Source organism: Cynocephalus volans, chromosome 6 (genome assembly GCF_027409185.1).
Source record: "Cynocephalus volans isolate mCynVol1 chromosome 6, mCynVol1.pri, whole genome shotgun sequence".
Taxonomy (NCBI): Eukaryota; Metazoa; Chordata; class Mammalia; order Dermoptera; family Cynocephalidae; genus Cynocephalus; species Cynocephalus volans.
This window is the reverse complement of record NC_084465.1, coordinates 65,563,710-65,578,452: the sequence shown is the minus strand read 5'-3', so window position 1 is coordinate 65,578,452 and position 14,743 is coordinate 65,563,710. Positions and strand designations below refer to the sequence as shown.

At 34.9% G+C, this 14,743-nt stretch overlaps 1 protein-coding gene across 3 annotated transcripts in view; it reads right to left on the bottom strand.

Annotated features, from left to right (window-relative positions):
- The window catches only part of AKAP9 (A-kinase anchoring protein 9), a 136,493-nt gene that overhangs the window by 88,601 nt on the left and 33,149 nt on the right, over positions 1–14,743 (bottom strand). For all 3 annotated transcript variants that reach the window (XM_063100021.1, XM_063100023.1, XM_063100022.1), the window contains 3 exons: positions 14,057–14,212; positions 13,023–13,220; positions 6,022–8,409 (listed from right to left, as the gene is read on the bottom strand). In XM_063100021.1, the coding sequence (XP_062956091.1) occupies positions 6,022–8,409; positions 13,023–13,220; positions 14,057–14,212 (2,742 nt within the window). The remainder of the gene's footprint in view (positions 1–6,021; positions 8,410–13,022; positions 13,221–14,056; positions 14,213–14,743) is intronic.

The following is a 14,743-nucleotide window of genomic DNA, read 5'->3' as shown; positions in this document are numbered from 1 at the left end:
CTTTAATCCTATTTTAGTAAGTGATTACATATTTGTCTTTTTGAGACTTGGTAAGACCCACTTGTAAATGGTCTCAGTACAGTATTTTTGGTTGGAGGAGAGTGGGGATAGAAAACTCCTAACTACTATTTCAAATTCATTAACAGTTACTGGTTTATTCAGGATTTGCATTTCTATTTAATTTTGGTAATTTATATTTTTCCAGAAGACCATCTAGTTTATCTGTATTTCCAAATTTATTAGCAGAGGTTATAGTATTCTTTTATGATTAAAATCTCTGTGATAACTGTACTTAGATCCTTATTTTCATTTTGTTTATATATACTTCTCTCCCCTCTGATCATATTCTCAGAAGTTTGTCTAATAACTAATTATCTTTTCACATAATAAACTTTCAATATGCTTTAAAAACTCTCCTCTTTTGGTTATTTCAAGTTTGCTCTTTATTATTTTCTTCCTTCTGCTTTCTTTGAGTGTATGTACTCTGATTTTCCAGCTTCTTGAATTAATAGCTTAACTCATTTCCAGTAGTTCTTGTTTGTAAAATTGGTGTATTTAAGGTTAAAAATGATCATCCATATGCTACTACATGCATTCTGCATTTTCCAAAAATATTCTTGTGCATTTATTCTTCCAAATGAACTGTACAACAATTAAATTGAATTTCAGTAACTTTTCATTGAGTTGGATTGGAACAACACGAGGCCTGTGGATTAATCTACAGATAACCCAGTGTTTTACAATATTAAAAGTTTCCCATTCATAAATGAGACTTTTCATTTATTCAAGTCTCAAGTTCTTCATTAAAATACCAGTTTCATTTATATTGGTCTTACACATTTTTTAGGTACACTTATTCATATTTATTTTACATTAAAGCTTTTCAGTTCATTTGCTTAGATTTTCTCATTTCTTATTTAACTGTACCTTTTAATTATGACAATTAACTATCTTTCTCTTTATTTATACCATATTTTTTGTCTTTGCAATGGTTAGAACCACAGAACAATGCTGAACAGCAATTGACAAAAGCTACTCAGATCTGACTCTAATATAAACAGCCTATCCTGCTTCACTGTTGGTTCTTGGTAAATAGGCTTTGTTTATTCCATCTTTTACTAATTCATTAATTCATTCAAAAAATGCATCAGGCATTATTCTAGGCACTAGCAACACAGCAGACAGGGTCCCTGTTCTCAAAGAGCTGATATTCTAGTGGTTCCTCTTACAGTTACTAAACTCCAGTATCTCTTTCAATTCTAATAATTACCTTCAATTTTAAACACACACACTTCAATCTATGGCCTCTCCCAGCATCAATAAATAATAGGTATCTGAAATATTCCTGCCACTCCCTGACACTCCTCCCTCCTTCCTTGCATCCCAACACTGACAGACTAGTCTGATGTTTTTATTTTTTTTCTTCTGCCGAAACTTTCTAAGTGTATTAAAATATGTGGAACTATACTTCAAAATTATTCATTAGTTTCCTTTTCGATATTTTAAAAAACAAACCTCTTAACAGCCACATTTACTTTGGTTTCAGAGAGATATCTGTTCTAATTACTAAGCTTAGTAATGACAGAAGTATTTTTTGAAGCCTCTGCATTATATCAAGCATATTTAGGCTGCTCTTAGGTGTTACTATTGTGTAAGTCAATGCTCAGTTTCTTCTGTGAGCTCCCCTCCATACATACACCTACCTCACTCCCCTCCCCACCAATGGGGGTGGAGGGTTGGGCAGGGATAGTTTACTGGCTTGCTTCCCTTTACTTTATGTACTAAATGTCAAGGAGTGAGTATCTGAATGCCATTGAAAATTTCTTTAGTAGAGAAAATAAAATTCTTACGAAGAAAATTTGAACACTTGACAACTGAGCTTCAAATTCATGTCCTCTCCCAATAATGCTTTTTTTAAAAATTTAAATAATATCTGGCATTCTTAGGAGTAATTATTGCTTTGAAAACAAATCCAGATATTTAAGAGCCTTTTAAGTTAGTGCTGGAACAAGCTAAGACTTGGAACTGTTGGGATGGAATGACTGTATTTAGTATGTGAGAGTGACATGAGTTTGGGGAGGCTAGGGGTGGAATGATGGAGTTTGGATGTATTGTCCTCCCAGAACTCATGTGGAAATCTGACCCCCAATGTGGCAGTTTGGAAGCTGTTTTGAGTCATGGGGGCAGATCCCTCATAAATGGATTAATGCTTTCCCTGAGGGGGGGAGGGGTAGTGAGTTCTCGCTCTTAGTTCCCACGAGAGCTGGTTGTTTAAAAGACTGTGGCACCACCTCTCCCTCTCTCTTGCTTCCTCTCACAACGTAATCTGCTTTTACCCACTGGCTGCTTGCTGCTTTCTACCATGATGAGTAGAAGCAGCCTGAGGCCCATGCCAGATGCAGCTATCCTAGAGTTGTAAACCAAATAAACTTCATTTTCTTTATAAATCACCCAGTTTCAAGTATTTTGTTATAAGCAGTAGACACGGACTAATACAGAAAATTAGTACCAGAGAAGTGGGGTACTGCTTAGAACAAATACTTGAAAATGTGGAAGCAGCTTTGGAACTGGGTGTTAGGCAAAGGTTGCAGGAGTTTGGAGGACTCAGAAAACAAAAAGATGAGGAAAAGTTTGGAATGTCTTAGAGACTGATTAAATGGTGGTGAGCAGAATGCTGATAGAAATATGGACTGTAAAGAACATTCTAAGGAGGTCTCAGATAGAAATAAGAATGAATTTATTAGAAACTGGGGCAAAACTGGCAAGGAATTTGGCCGCATTCTGTCCATGCCCTAGGACTTTGTGGAAATTGGAACTTAGGAGTTGTGAACCAAAATATTTGGCAAAAGAAATTTCTAAGCAGGAAAGCATTAAGGAAGCTGCATGGCTACTTGTAACAGCCTGTGCTGAGTTATGGTGGCAAAGGCATGACATAAAGCCAGAATTTAAAAGGGAAGCAGGGTGTAAAGATTTGGAAAATGTGCAGCCTGGCCATGTGGTAGAGAAGCAGAGAACATTTTTGGAACAAAAATTCAATGGTACTAAGAAGATACGCAAAGGAACAGGATTATCAAGAGAAGGGGGAAAAGGCTCTGAAGGCATTGCAGAAGCTTCTGGGGCCAACCCTTCCATTTCAGGACCAAAGGTGGAGGGAGACAGAATGGTTTTGGGGAACAGACCTGAGGCGCCCTCCATGGGCTTGCTGCCCAGGGCCACCTCGGGAAGCTGCTTCCAGCACCAGCACCTAAGCTGCTTTGGCTGTTCCAGCTGTTGCTAAATTGCCCCCAAGTATGGCTAGAAGTACAGCTTTAGAAGATACAAGCTGAAATCCTTGGCGGTGTCCACGTGGTGTTAGGTCTGCAAGCTCCCAGAATCCTAGAGCTATGAAGGCTTGGGAGCCTCTACCTCAATTTCAAAGGATGTACAGAAAAGTCTGGCGGCCCAGGAAGAGATCTGTCACAAGGGCGGATTCACTGCACAGTCCTCACTATAGCAATGCCGAGCAGAAACGTGGGGTCAGAGTTGCAGCAGAGAAATCCCATCAGTGCCATGCCTAGCAAGGCTGTAAAACTGGGACTGCCGTGGAGACCTCAGATATGTGGAGCTACCAGAGTGGAACACCAGCCTGGGCGAGCTGAAGTATGGCCTGAGACCAGGAAAGCCATAGGACTGGAGCTGCCCAAGGACTTGGGGATTTAACCCCACATCAGTGTGCAGAGGAGGTCGAACATGTAATCAACGTACATGATTCGCCTATCAGCTTTGAGATTTAATGCCTGCCCTGCTGGTATTTAGACTTGTTTGGGACCTGTTACCCCTTTCTTTTGGCCTATTTTTCCCTTCTGAATGGGAACATTTACCCTATGCTTGTCCCACCACTGTATCTTGGAAGTGGATAACTTGTTTGGACTTCACAGATGGGAATTTAAACTTTGGACTTTTGAGTTGAAACAAGTTAAGACTTGGGGGATGAAATGAAATGAATGTATATATTCCATCTTATTTCACTGTCTTAACTTGTTTCATTGCTTATGAAAAGGACATGAGTTTTGGGGGGCCAAGAGCAGAATGTAGTGGATTGAATTATGTCCCCCCACAACTCACTGAAACTTGAATTGTGTCCCCTGAGTTTTATGTACTAGAAACTTTATCCCCACAGTGACTGTTAAGAGGATGGGAAATCCTATTATGTTAATTGAAAGGTGGAGCCTTGAAGAGGTGATTGGATTGTAGGACCGTGCAGTAATGAATGGATTAAAAATGGTGGTTAGGGGCGTGGTTCTGAGGGCTTTAAAAGAATAGGAGAGTCTGTTTTTCTCTTGCTCTCTCTGCTTCCACCATCTTGCAATGTGAGACCCCTGGGTCACTATTCCTACCACCAGATAGACTTTGGACTTCCCAGCCTCAGAAACTGTAAGAAATAAATTTCATTTTTCTTTATAAATCACCCAGTTTCAAGTATTTTGGTATAAGCAACAGAAACGGACTAATATAGAAAACTGAATTTCTTGACTCTAGGTTAATTATGTAAAATATCTCTACATTTGATATAATATCATAAATATGAATATAAATCATTAGAAATAAAAAGAGAAAACTTTCAAATGGCTTTCCTACTAAGAATACATTTTAAACTTCTTAGAAAGTCTGTAAGACTCCCCAAGACTGGTCCCTTCCTTCTTCAAACTCTTCTTCCTCTCTCCCTCTCTCTCAAACTCAACAACACAGGCCTTCATTCTGTTCCTCAAACTCACCCACAACTTTTTCTTTAATTTTTTAAAGAAATGTATTTATTTTTTAATTGAGACACATAGATTGTACATATTTATGGGGTACAGAGTTACATTTCAATACATGTATTATACAATGTGTGCTGATCAAATCAGGGTAATCAGCACATTCACCATCACAAAACTTTATCATTTCTTTGTGATGAGAACATTTGATCTCCTCTCTTCTAGCTATTTGAGAACATAGAATAAATTGTTAACACTCATGTCTTTACAATTATTCTAATTTCCACATGACAGGCTCCTCTCTGTCAATGAGACGTCAGTTCAAATGTCAATTCCTCCAAGAGACCTTTCCTGACCACCATATTTAATTTTGCCACCACCATCATCTCTCATTAGTCTCTATCACATAATCCTGTTTTACTTCTTCATAGAATTTATCACTATTTCCAATACCTTACTTGTTTCTTTGTTTATTGCATGTCTCCCTCACTAGAATATATGATCATTGAGAAGGAGCCTTTTCTCTCGTTTGCCACTATACTCTTATACTTTGCAAGAGATTCAATAAATATTTGTTACATAAATGAAGAAACACATCAAACTTTAGTTAGTATCATTATACTGTAGATAGATACCCAGTATAATTTTCCTGTTATTTCTAATATCAGTACCTGGCAAATATAAATTGTCAGAAGTGATCTATTATTACTCATTATATGCATTCTTTAATTCTTTAACTGTATTTAGAGTTAATACTGTTTTTTCCCCTTCATGTATAACAAGACTTAGAAAATTCTAGGACTTAAATCAAGTTTTATCTCCCCCAGAGAAATACAATTTCATAACTACTGAACAACTATATAGAGTAGTAAAAAAAACTTAAGAGTTCATTTTCAGTTGTGAAACCTTGAAAACACCAGTATAAAATGAAAACTCTAAAATCAATTTTGGGATTGCAACAAAATACTAGAGAAAAAAATTCACAACTTTTCTAAAGCTGAGATTCTCAACAAAGTTATTTAAACTCTTGTCTTTCCAAAGAAAATGTAAAACCATTAGTATGCGTTATTTCTTTAGCAGAATACACAACACAGATTAACTGAAAAAAAGGTAACAATGTTTAAGAAAAATAGTTAATATAAATGATAGGCCCAAATGAGAACTATATTAGAGGACTCACTTTCATTCTCTTGTAAGGATGTGAATGCTATATGAAGGAAAACTTTTTTTAGTATAAAATGTACATTTTCACCATGCTTTACCATATATAAATAAGTAAACATACCTGTTCTGATTTAAGTACACTGAGTTCCTGATGAAGTTTATAATTTTCACTGGGTTCAGTTGTCCCAAGCGATGACTCGTTTGTTACTGATGGCAAGTGATCCAAAATCAACTGTTCTTGCTTGCTTTCTTTTCTAATACTAACGTTTTCAAAAGGAATTTTATCTTCCACCACTATTTTTGATTCTTCACCAAAACCTTTATTTATTTTAGAAACTGATTCTCCAGAATTCCTGTTTGTCATAGTCACAACTCTATCTTTTAAAGAGCTTAACTGAATGTCACACACATTTACATTTTCTGAGCTATTATTGTTAATTATTATTTCTAGCTCTCTACATCTCAATAAAACTTGCTCTTTATCTTGCTTTAAAGATTTAACTTCTTCACTTAGAAAACTAATCTCATCATGTTTCTGTTTTAATTGTTTAGAAAGATCAGACAGTCTCTCTGATAGTTCTAATTTTTCTCGCTTGGTTACCTCAAGTTTTTCCATGAGTTCTGTTGTATCTTTCTCAACAACCTCACCACTTTCCCACGGTTCTGCTATAAAAGTTTTGTCATCATCAAAGACGGAACTTTTCATTTTCACTATAGCTGGATTTATTCTTTGTAAATGAAGCTCTTCATTAAGTGCTTTAAGCTTACTTTTATACTCTAATTCTTGCTTATTTTTACTATCTTCCAAATCATCTTTTACCTTGAGAAGGCAAGCATACTCCTCCTGTAACTCTTGATAGTTAACTTCAAAGTTTTTTTCAGCAAATGAAAAAGTATTCCTTTGCTTTTCAATCTCTTCATTTAGCTGAATACACTGCTGTTTGAGATCCTCATTTTCCTCTGTAAGTAACTCTATTTCTTTTTGCAAGCTACAGTCTTTGGACCTGGACATAATGGACTCTATGAAAATCAACTTTTCCTCTTGGTTAACAGGATTATATATTTTCAACATGTCTTCAAGGGCTTTCTTTTCATCTCTAAGAATGTTATTTTCTGCTTCAAGTTGTGCAAATTTTTCTTGAAGGCCATCTTCTTTTTCCTTCATTTGTTTCTCCAATAATTCAGTTTTAAGTTGTAGTTCTTGAACTTCTTGTTCAAGTGTACCCTTTTCTTTTTCTTCTTGTCTGAGTATTTCAATTTCTTTTTGAAGTTCATTGATTTGGAGAGTCATTTCTTCTGATTTTGAATTCACAAGGGACTGCTGTAAATCTTTCAGCTTTGAAATTTCCAAAATTAACTGATTCTGCTTAGTTATTAAATTGTCCTTTTCAAACTGCACGGTTTCTATCTTTTGACTCATTTCATTCCGTAAGCCATCTATCTGCTGTTTATAGTGAATGCCTAAGTTATCTTTAAGTTTCTCAATATTTATTCGATGTTCAATTTCTAAATCTTCCTTCAGTTTGGAAAGTTCCTCTTCATGACTAAACAGAAGCTGTGTTCTCAGCCTCTCTAATTCTGCTTCTTGTGATTCAGCCATTCTGTCTAACACGGCATTCTTTTCTCTTTCTAACATTTCAAGTTTTATCTTGTAATTTGTAACTTCTGCTTCATGTTTTAATTCTAGTTCCTTCCTGGATTCAGATGCAGAAACAATCTCAGCTTTCAAATCTTCCACTGTACTAAGGGACTTACGTGCTTCATTTAGTTGACTTTCTTGTTCAGCTATTGTCTGTCTAGCTCTCTGAATCTGGTCTCTTGAAAAGCTCAATTCTTCAAAAAGGTCTTCAAGCTGTCTCTGTAGAGCAGACTTTTCTCCTGAAATTACTCCTAGTTCTTCCTTGAGTTTTTCCTTTTGACAGTTACTATCTTGTAATTTTATATTCAGTTCATTTATTGCCACATTCATGAGCTTTATCTGATCTTCATTAACTGTAATATTTGGATATGATCTTAAAGTATTCTCCATTTCTCCCTTATGTCGTGTTTTAAGTTCCTCTATCTGTGACGTATGTTGTTTTATTAATTCTTGCTTCATCTGCACTATCTGCTGCCCATACATCTCATCCAGCTCTGCCCGGAGTTGTTCTAACTTTCTTTGTGCTTCCTGTTCCATTCTTTGTACTGTATCAGTTTCAAATTGGCTACCTTTATGATTTCTCTTCTGAAGTTCTTCCACTGTCCCCATTAACTGTTTTATTTCCTCAGAACACTGTCTTTCTTTTTGCTTAGAATTAGTCAGCTCCAATTTCATATTTTTTATCTCTTGATTCTTTTGTACAATGTGTTCTTGTAATTCTCCTAGTAATTTATCAGCAGCTGTTATTTTATTCTTTAGCTCAAGAATGTTTTTTTCTTCTTCTATTATTTTTATGTTTAATTCTTCAATGATTGCTTCCTTTTCCTGTATTTCTTTTTTATTTGAGTTTTCTACTTTTTTATCTTGTTCCTTTAGAAAGAAAAAATGAAAAAATAAGAATGACAGTTTTAGCTTCTGGTTACTTATACCACTTAATCTCATTATTGAAAGACTGACAGAAGTCTCCTTTTAACATAATTCTATAAAAAGTAACTGTTGGACATGCCCCTCAATTTCTCCCATGGCACTGAGACCTATGACTTGCATACCCAACGCCACTTATGAGCAAACACTACAGAACTTTTGGCCTTCTTGGGAAGGAGAAATTTCCCTTATATTGCCATGATTAAAAATTTTAATTTAAAAATCTAGTCTGATTAAGATGTCTGTAAACCATTATATTTTCATTATTCTTATTAAGTCTACTCTCTAGACACTGTTTTAAAAAAAGCCTTAAAAGTAAATCACAGTTCCTCCCACATATTCTAGTGACTTGAATGTGTTTTATGGCAAGTGCTACGAAAAGAGAAAAACAACAGCAAAAATAGATTCCTATGGGTGTGACCTAACTTGATTCCTGAGCTCTTAAGTGAATCAGAAATTTAGGGGTATGAAATGCTTAAGGGGCTGAACTTCAAATGACATCCAAGACAACTGTATCATTTATGGCATATCAACTCGGTTCTAGACTTTAGAATCAAACAGAAATTTGTCAGCACCATGCTCAGCCAGTGAGCAAACCGGCCATCCCTATATAGGATCCGAGAAATTTGAAAGAAGGGCAGATACTTTTCCTTGGCTACAATTTGGGACACTATTTTGGAACTGTAGAAAAGGCTAAGCACAGACACAGGCTAAGGCATATCCATTATTGCAATTATTTTAGCATAACAAGTCAAGCAGAAGCCCTAGTGTCAAAGTTTTGGCTCAGTTACTTAGTTGGCTCTGTAAGTAGTTAAGGGCTATGGTCAAGGACAAGAAAGAAATAAAATGCACAGAACAGATCAGAATATAAGTAGGTAAATAAAATTACTTTAAGGAGACAGGAGTCCCAGGCAAATAGGACTTAAAGGCACCTTGAATGAATGTATTAACATATCTAAGAAAAGAATGTTAAAGCACAGGAAAGCCTCAGAGGGAAATAGTGGCAGTGCCCATTCAAGTACAGTCCAAGTGAAAGGGCCAACGTGCCATCAGCCTTTGGGAATTCTGGTCTCTGTAGAAAAAACATACTTAATATAGAAAGCTATGCTGGGGGTTGTGGCAAACAGCATTTAAGAATTCCAGTCTACAGGTGTGAACTTTTGTACAGCAAGATGGCTATATCAGGTTATCTCAGCCTAACGCCACTGAACATTTGATCACTCTAACACCGCTTGACCTCATGCTCACTAAACAACTTTCTAACTACTATTTGATTTTTTTAAATTCATTTGTCCATGGGGAAAAAATAAAATCCAATGAACTCAAAGTATACAGGTCCCTGTGATAATTATTTCTCATTGTAAATTAATAATCTTATATTCAGGCTTTAAATATTAGCCTCTTGAACTTGGGAAATCTTAATTCAACTCTGAAATAGCTCAAGTGTTAGCTGACAGGGAAAAAAAAAAAAAAAAAAATCAGACTTCTGAGCCTACAAGTTGAAGGCCAGATTCTCCACTATATAAATTAACCAAGGCAATGAATGCTATTCTATGTAGCCTCTTGAACGAAATTCTATTAGCTTTTGTCTTGGTGTCAGATATCCCATCCAATGTTACCATATCTTATTACCAAGTGCTGAGCCTTCTTGCTGTAATTTCTGTACTACAATATGACATTAGTAAATTGGTTTAATCTCTTTTAATTGCATTGTTTTCATCCGTACAATATAGATATTTTATGTCCTCTATCTCACAGAATATGCTCAAAGATAAAATAAATATATTACGTATTTTCTTTATATACAAATGTAATATATTTATGTACTAGAAAGAAATCCACAAGGCATTTGGAACCTATAAGAAAAATCTGTTTATGTGCTCAATTTCACTTAAATTGTTATATAAGTATCTAGTTTTAAAAAATGTTAACGTTGTAATAATATCTATAATAGAAATATTTCCTGGTTTTGGTGGGGGAGCTCTTAAGCAGCATTACTTGCTTCAAAATTGTTCAACACCTGATAAAATTATAAACAACCAACAATAATTCTTCATGCAATAAGTGAACAACAGAAATTGATGGTTTATTTTTCTTAGCACCATTTATTTCAAAATATATGGCTTTAAATGACTTATTCTATGTTCCACAAAAGATAGCCCTGTGATTGAAGACACAATCAATCTCTCTATTTTTTGGAAATACACCTGAGAGAGTGGCGAGTAATATACTTCCTGCTTATGACTACTGCACTATGGGAAGTTTGGAGGATTAGGACAATGAAAATGAGCCTTTGACCATGAATACAATTGTGTAGGGGACCAGGACAGTTTTAACTGTGACTCCTTAGCTCCTCAGCTGCTCTGATAGAAACTATGCAGAGGGATTAATTTTTTTCTGATAGAAACTATGCAGAGGGATTAATTTTTTTAAAATGAGAAATTAAAATATATATGTAATGAAAAAGAGATTGATAAAAGTATTCTTCTTAAAATTCAAATAAACAAAGGTTATTTCCTCTACTAAAATCAATTACTTGAATTTACCTCAAATTATAGTATCTACTGAATGTAATAAATACAATAAAATCCAATTGCCAGGCTCTTTTAATGTAGGCACAGACCGTCTTTCTTCTGTTACCTCCTGAGAATAGTCACTTTCAAAGAATATTGTTTTCTAGACAAATTAAATTTATCTTTTGCTCCTATACATTTTCAACATTTTCAGCCTAGGTCTTTATGCCCACTCCATCCTCCAAAACACATACATACTCCCCACCTCTATTAGTTGAGATTCATAATTTATTCACTTGTTTACCAAATAAATATTGAGTAGCTACTATGTTCCATACAGTATGCCAATTGCTCAGGAAACAAAATACAGTAAATTAAAAAGGGATTATTCCAACTTATAAAACTACTTCAAATATCACCTCCCCCATAAAGCCTACCCTGAATTTCTTCCTTCATGAAGCCAGACCTACTCAGAACTTTCAAAACACTTTTTACCTACATTTCTCCTTGTTCTGTGGTGTCTTGTACACATGCAATATCTCCCCTACTAAACCATGAATTCCAGTGGGAAAAAGGGCACATTTGAAGCTTCACTATATCTCTTACAAGGGCCTGCTACAAAATTGGTATTGTGTAAATATCCACGTAATAACTTTTAAGTTATCTTAGTTGTAGAGCATGTCCTTTTTATAATTTCGACCTCTTTAATTTGTACATTTCCTGTTTTTCTAAGGGGCAATCTCTGGAGTCAGACAACCTAGGTTTAAACTCTGGTTCTATCAACTTATTACCTGTGTACCTGGGCAATTTATTTCATTTTGCTTTGTCTTGGTGTCTTCATTTGTAAAACGGGACTGATAATAATACTTCTATCTCACAAGGTTATGGTGATGATCCAATGAGTTAATATGTATGAGATGCTTTGAATATTGCCTGTTACAGTGTAAGCACTTAATAAATACTAGCTAATACTTTCACAATATTCTTAGTAATTTCTCAACGTCTTGTGTATGAACACCTTAAATTGATAAAAAGTACTGTACTGCATATACAATCCATCCTCATTAATCACAGATTCAATATTTGTGATTTCTTGCTGAAATTTATTTGTAACCCCCAAATCAATATTCACAGTGTCTTTACAGTCATTTGCAGATGTGCACAGAACAGCAAAAAAACTGAGTTCCTGAACACACATATTTTCAGCTGAGGTCAAACAAAGTGACCACACACAGCCTTGTTTCAGCTCTCATAAGAAGACCAGAGGATGGAGACTGCAAGAGGCAGTGCAGTGTAGTGCAAGAAGCTCTGGCTCTGGGCCAGTTGACAGAATTTGAATACCAACTCTGACACCTGTTAGTGGGGTGGCCTCAGGCAAGTCACTTCTGAACCTCATCTCTCTTTTGAAAACTAAAGAAAATAGAATCTACCAGGATGAACTATTTTTAAGATTTAAGATTATAATGTATGTGAAAGAGCGTACTTCAAAAGTTCATGGAAAAATAGAATTAAAAGATAATATGAATTTTTTCCATAAACTTTTTGAAGTAACTTCATATATGTATTTTCCCCCCAGGAGCACTCCTTTGCTAAGGAAGTGTTCCCAGCAACTTTATAGAACATGACTCTCGTTAACAAAGAGAATCAATTGCATTTATTTTTTCTAATTAAAAAATCCATAAAATTTCATTTTGTTGTGAAAATATTTTCACAATTTCTTAACCATGACTAATGTAAGTGAAAATACCTTTAGATAAAAACAGAATTAATATTCTCATTATAAATTTATATTCTCCTGAGAATTCAATTTAACATAGGCTGATCACTTTCAAGGAACTCAATAATGAGTGTTATCTTAAAAACTATATTACTGTGAGATTCCCAATTACTTTTGAAATAAGTTATTTTACATTTTTAAAGACCTTGTCTTAATTATGAAACTCTGTGATTCGTGTGCATAACAAAAAGATATATACTTATATAAAAAACTTTAAAGTTAACTGCCAAGTTGCTACAAGTTGGCTGACTTCCGTAAAATAAACATACCTTTTCATATACTTTAATTTTCTCTTCCAAGAAACTAATTTGCATTTTGAAGTCTTCTTTCTTTTTTTGATAATCTTCTAGTAGATGGTCTTGCTCTTCCAGCTGTTGTTGATGAGTGAGGATCTGTTGTTTGGCTTGTAGTAAATCTGCAGCTGTGCTACTATGAGTGCTGTTTCTCAGGGTTTCACTAGCCTGTAACTTGAAAATAGCAAGAAACCCCAAAATATTAAGTTTTGAAGTGAGTGCATTAAGGAATAGACACCTTTTGGGGTACTACTCAGCCCACAATGGCCCTCTGGGAACTGTGCTGGCTTCAGAGGCTTGAGATCCCAGTACATATGCTGCCATGGGCACATTAGCCAAGCTGAGCCAATAAAATTACCTTTCCTGTGATAAAGCAGAGAAAGTAAGTATAGTAAGATAAATAAGACTAAGGCAGACATACAGAAAGAAGTGGGACCTGAAAGACAGTACTTCCTGGATTCCTGATGACTTTCCAGTTTCTAGTTCTAATCCACATCAGAGGGCTGGCTGTATTTCTGCCCTTCAGTTCCGTATGACAAACCTGATCCTTATATTAAATTCCTCCCTTTTGCTTAAGATATTTCAAATTGTTTTCTGTTACTTGCTATCAGAAACCCTGATTAGTGTAATTAGATTCCTGTTGCTCTAATTAAAGATAAATGGAATATATTCAGTCTAGTCACCATTTAGAATCTATTCAAAATAAAACCATACCAGGATTGACAAAGGTACAATGTAACAATGTCTGCAAAAATCCATTCAATTAGCCTTATAATGTTTCATAGGATTTCAAAACACAGACAGGGAAGGTGTATGAAAAAAACAATAGTGGGAAACCACTCAAAAAATATAAATTAAATTCTTTGTTAACATAACACATATGCACTGGTTTTTCCAACATAAGTGAATGGCTTTTTAACAAATTTAGACTTTTTCGGGAAAGTGAAAAAATTTTTAAAAATTCATTACTAAAAAAACTAATAAGTTTTTGTTCTATTAGTAATACTTACATGCTGGAATTGAATCTGTAGTTTTTGACTTTGTTCTGTCAACTCTAAAAATTCTCTCATTGTCTCATCTTTTTCTCTTCTTGCTTGTTGTAAATTAGCAGTGAGTTGGGTTATGATGCCATCTCTTTGTTTAATGGCAGCTTCAAACTCTTGTAACTAAAGAAAAGTAATGAAAATAAGCGCTAAACTTATTTTTTAAATGAATTATTATTACAAGTAACTATTCTTCAAAAATATGAGATTCAAAATGCATTGGCAGAATTCTCACAACTTGTAAGCAGTCTTTTCCTTATTTGAAAGCTATTAGTTTGCAGGAATTAGTCTTACTTCCTAATCAACTTTGAAAAAATTTATCTGAACTAAGGAAGAAAATACATTTGGTCTGGCTTATCCATATATCTACTTCTAGAAGGAGAAGTGCCTTTATATTTAGGGATGCCCTCAATCAGTTCCTAGGCAATACCACCACAGACATGTTCAATCCCAACTTATTTCTGGAAAGTATAAAACTTAAATGTACTTTGTCATCCTCATCAACACCCTATTTCACCCTGTTTTCATAACTGACTACCACGGACAACAGATGTCACTCTAAATACAACAGGTTACTTACAAGGACTTGCTGACATTCTTAATGGGTGTAAGTCATAATATTTTGATGTAGTTTGCACCATAACTTTCTCTCTG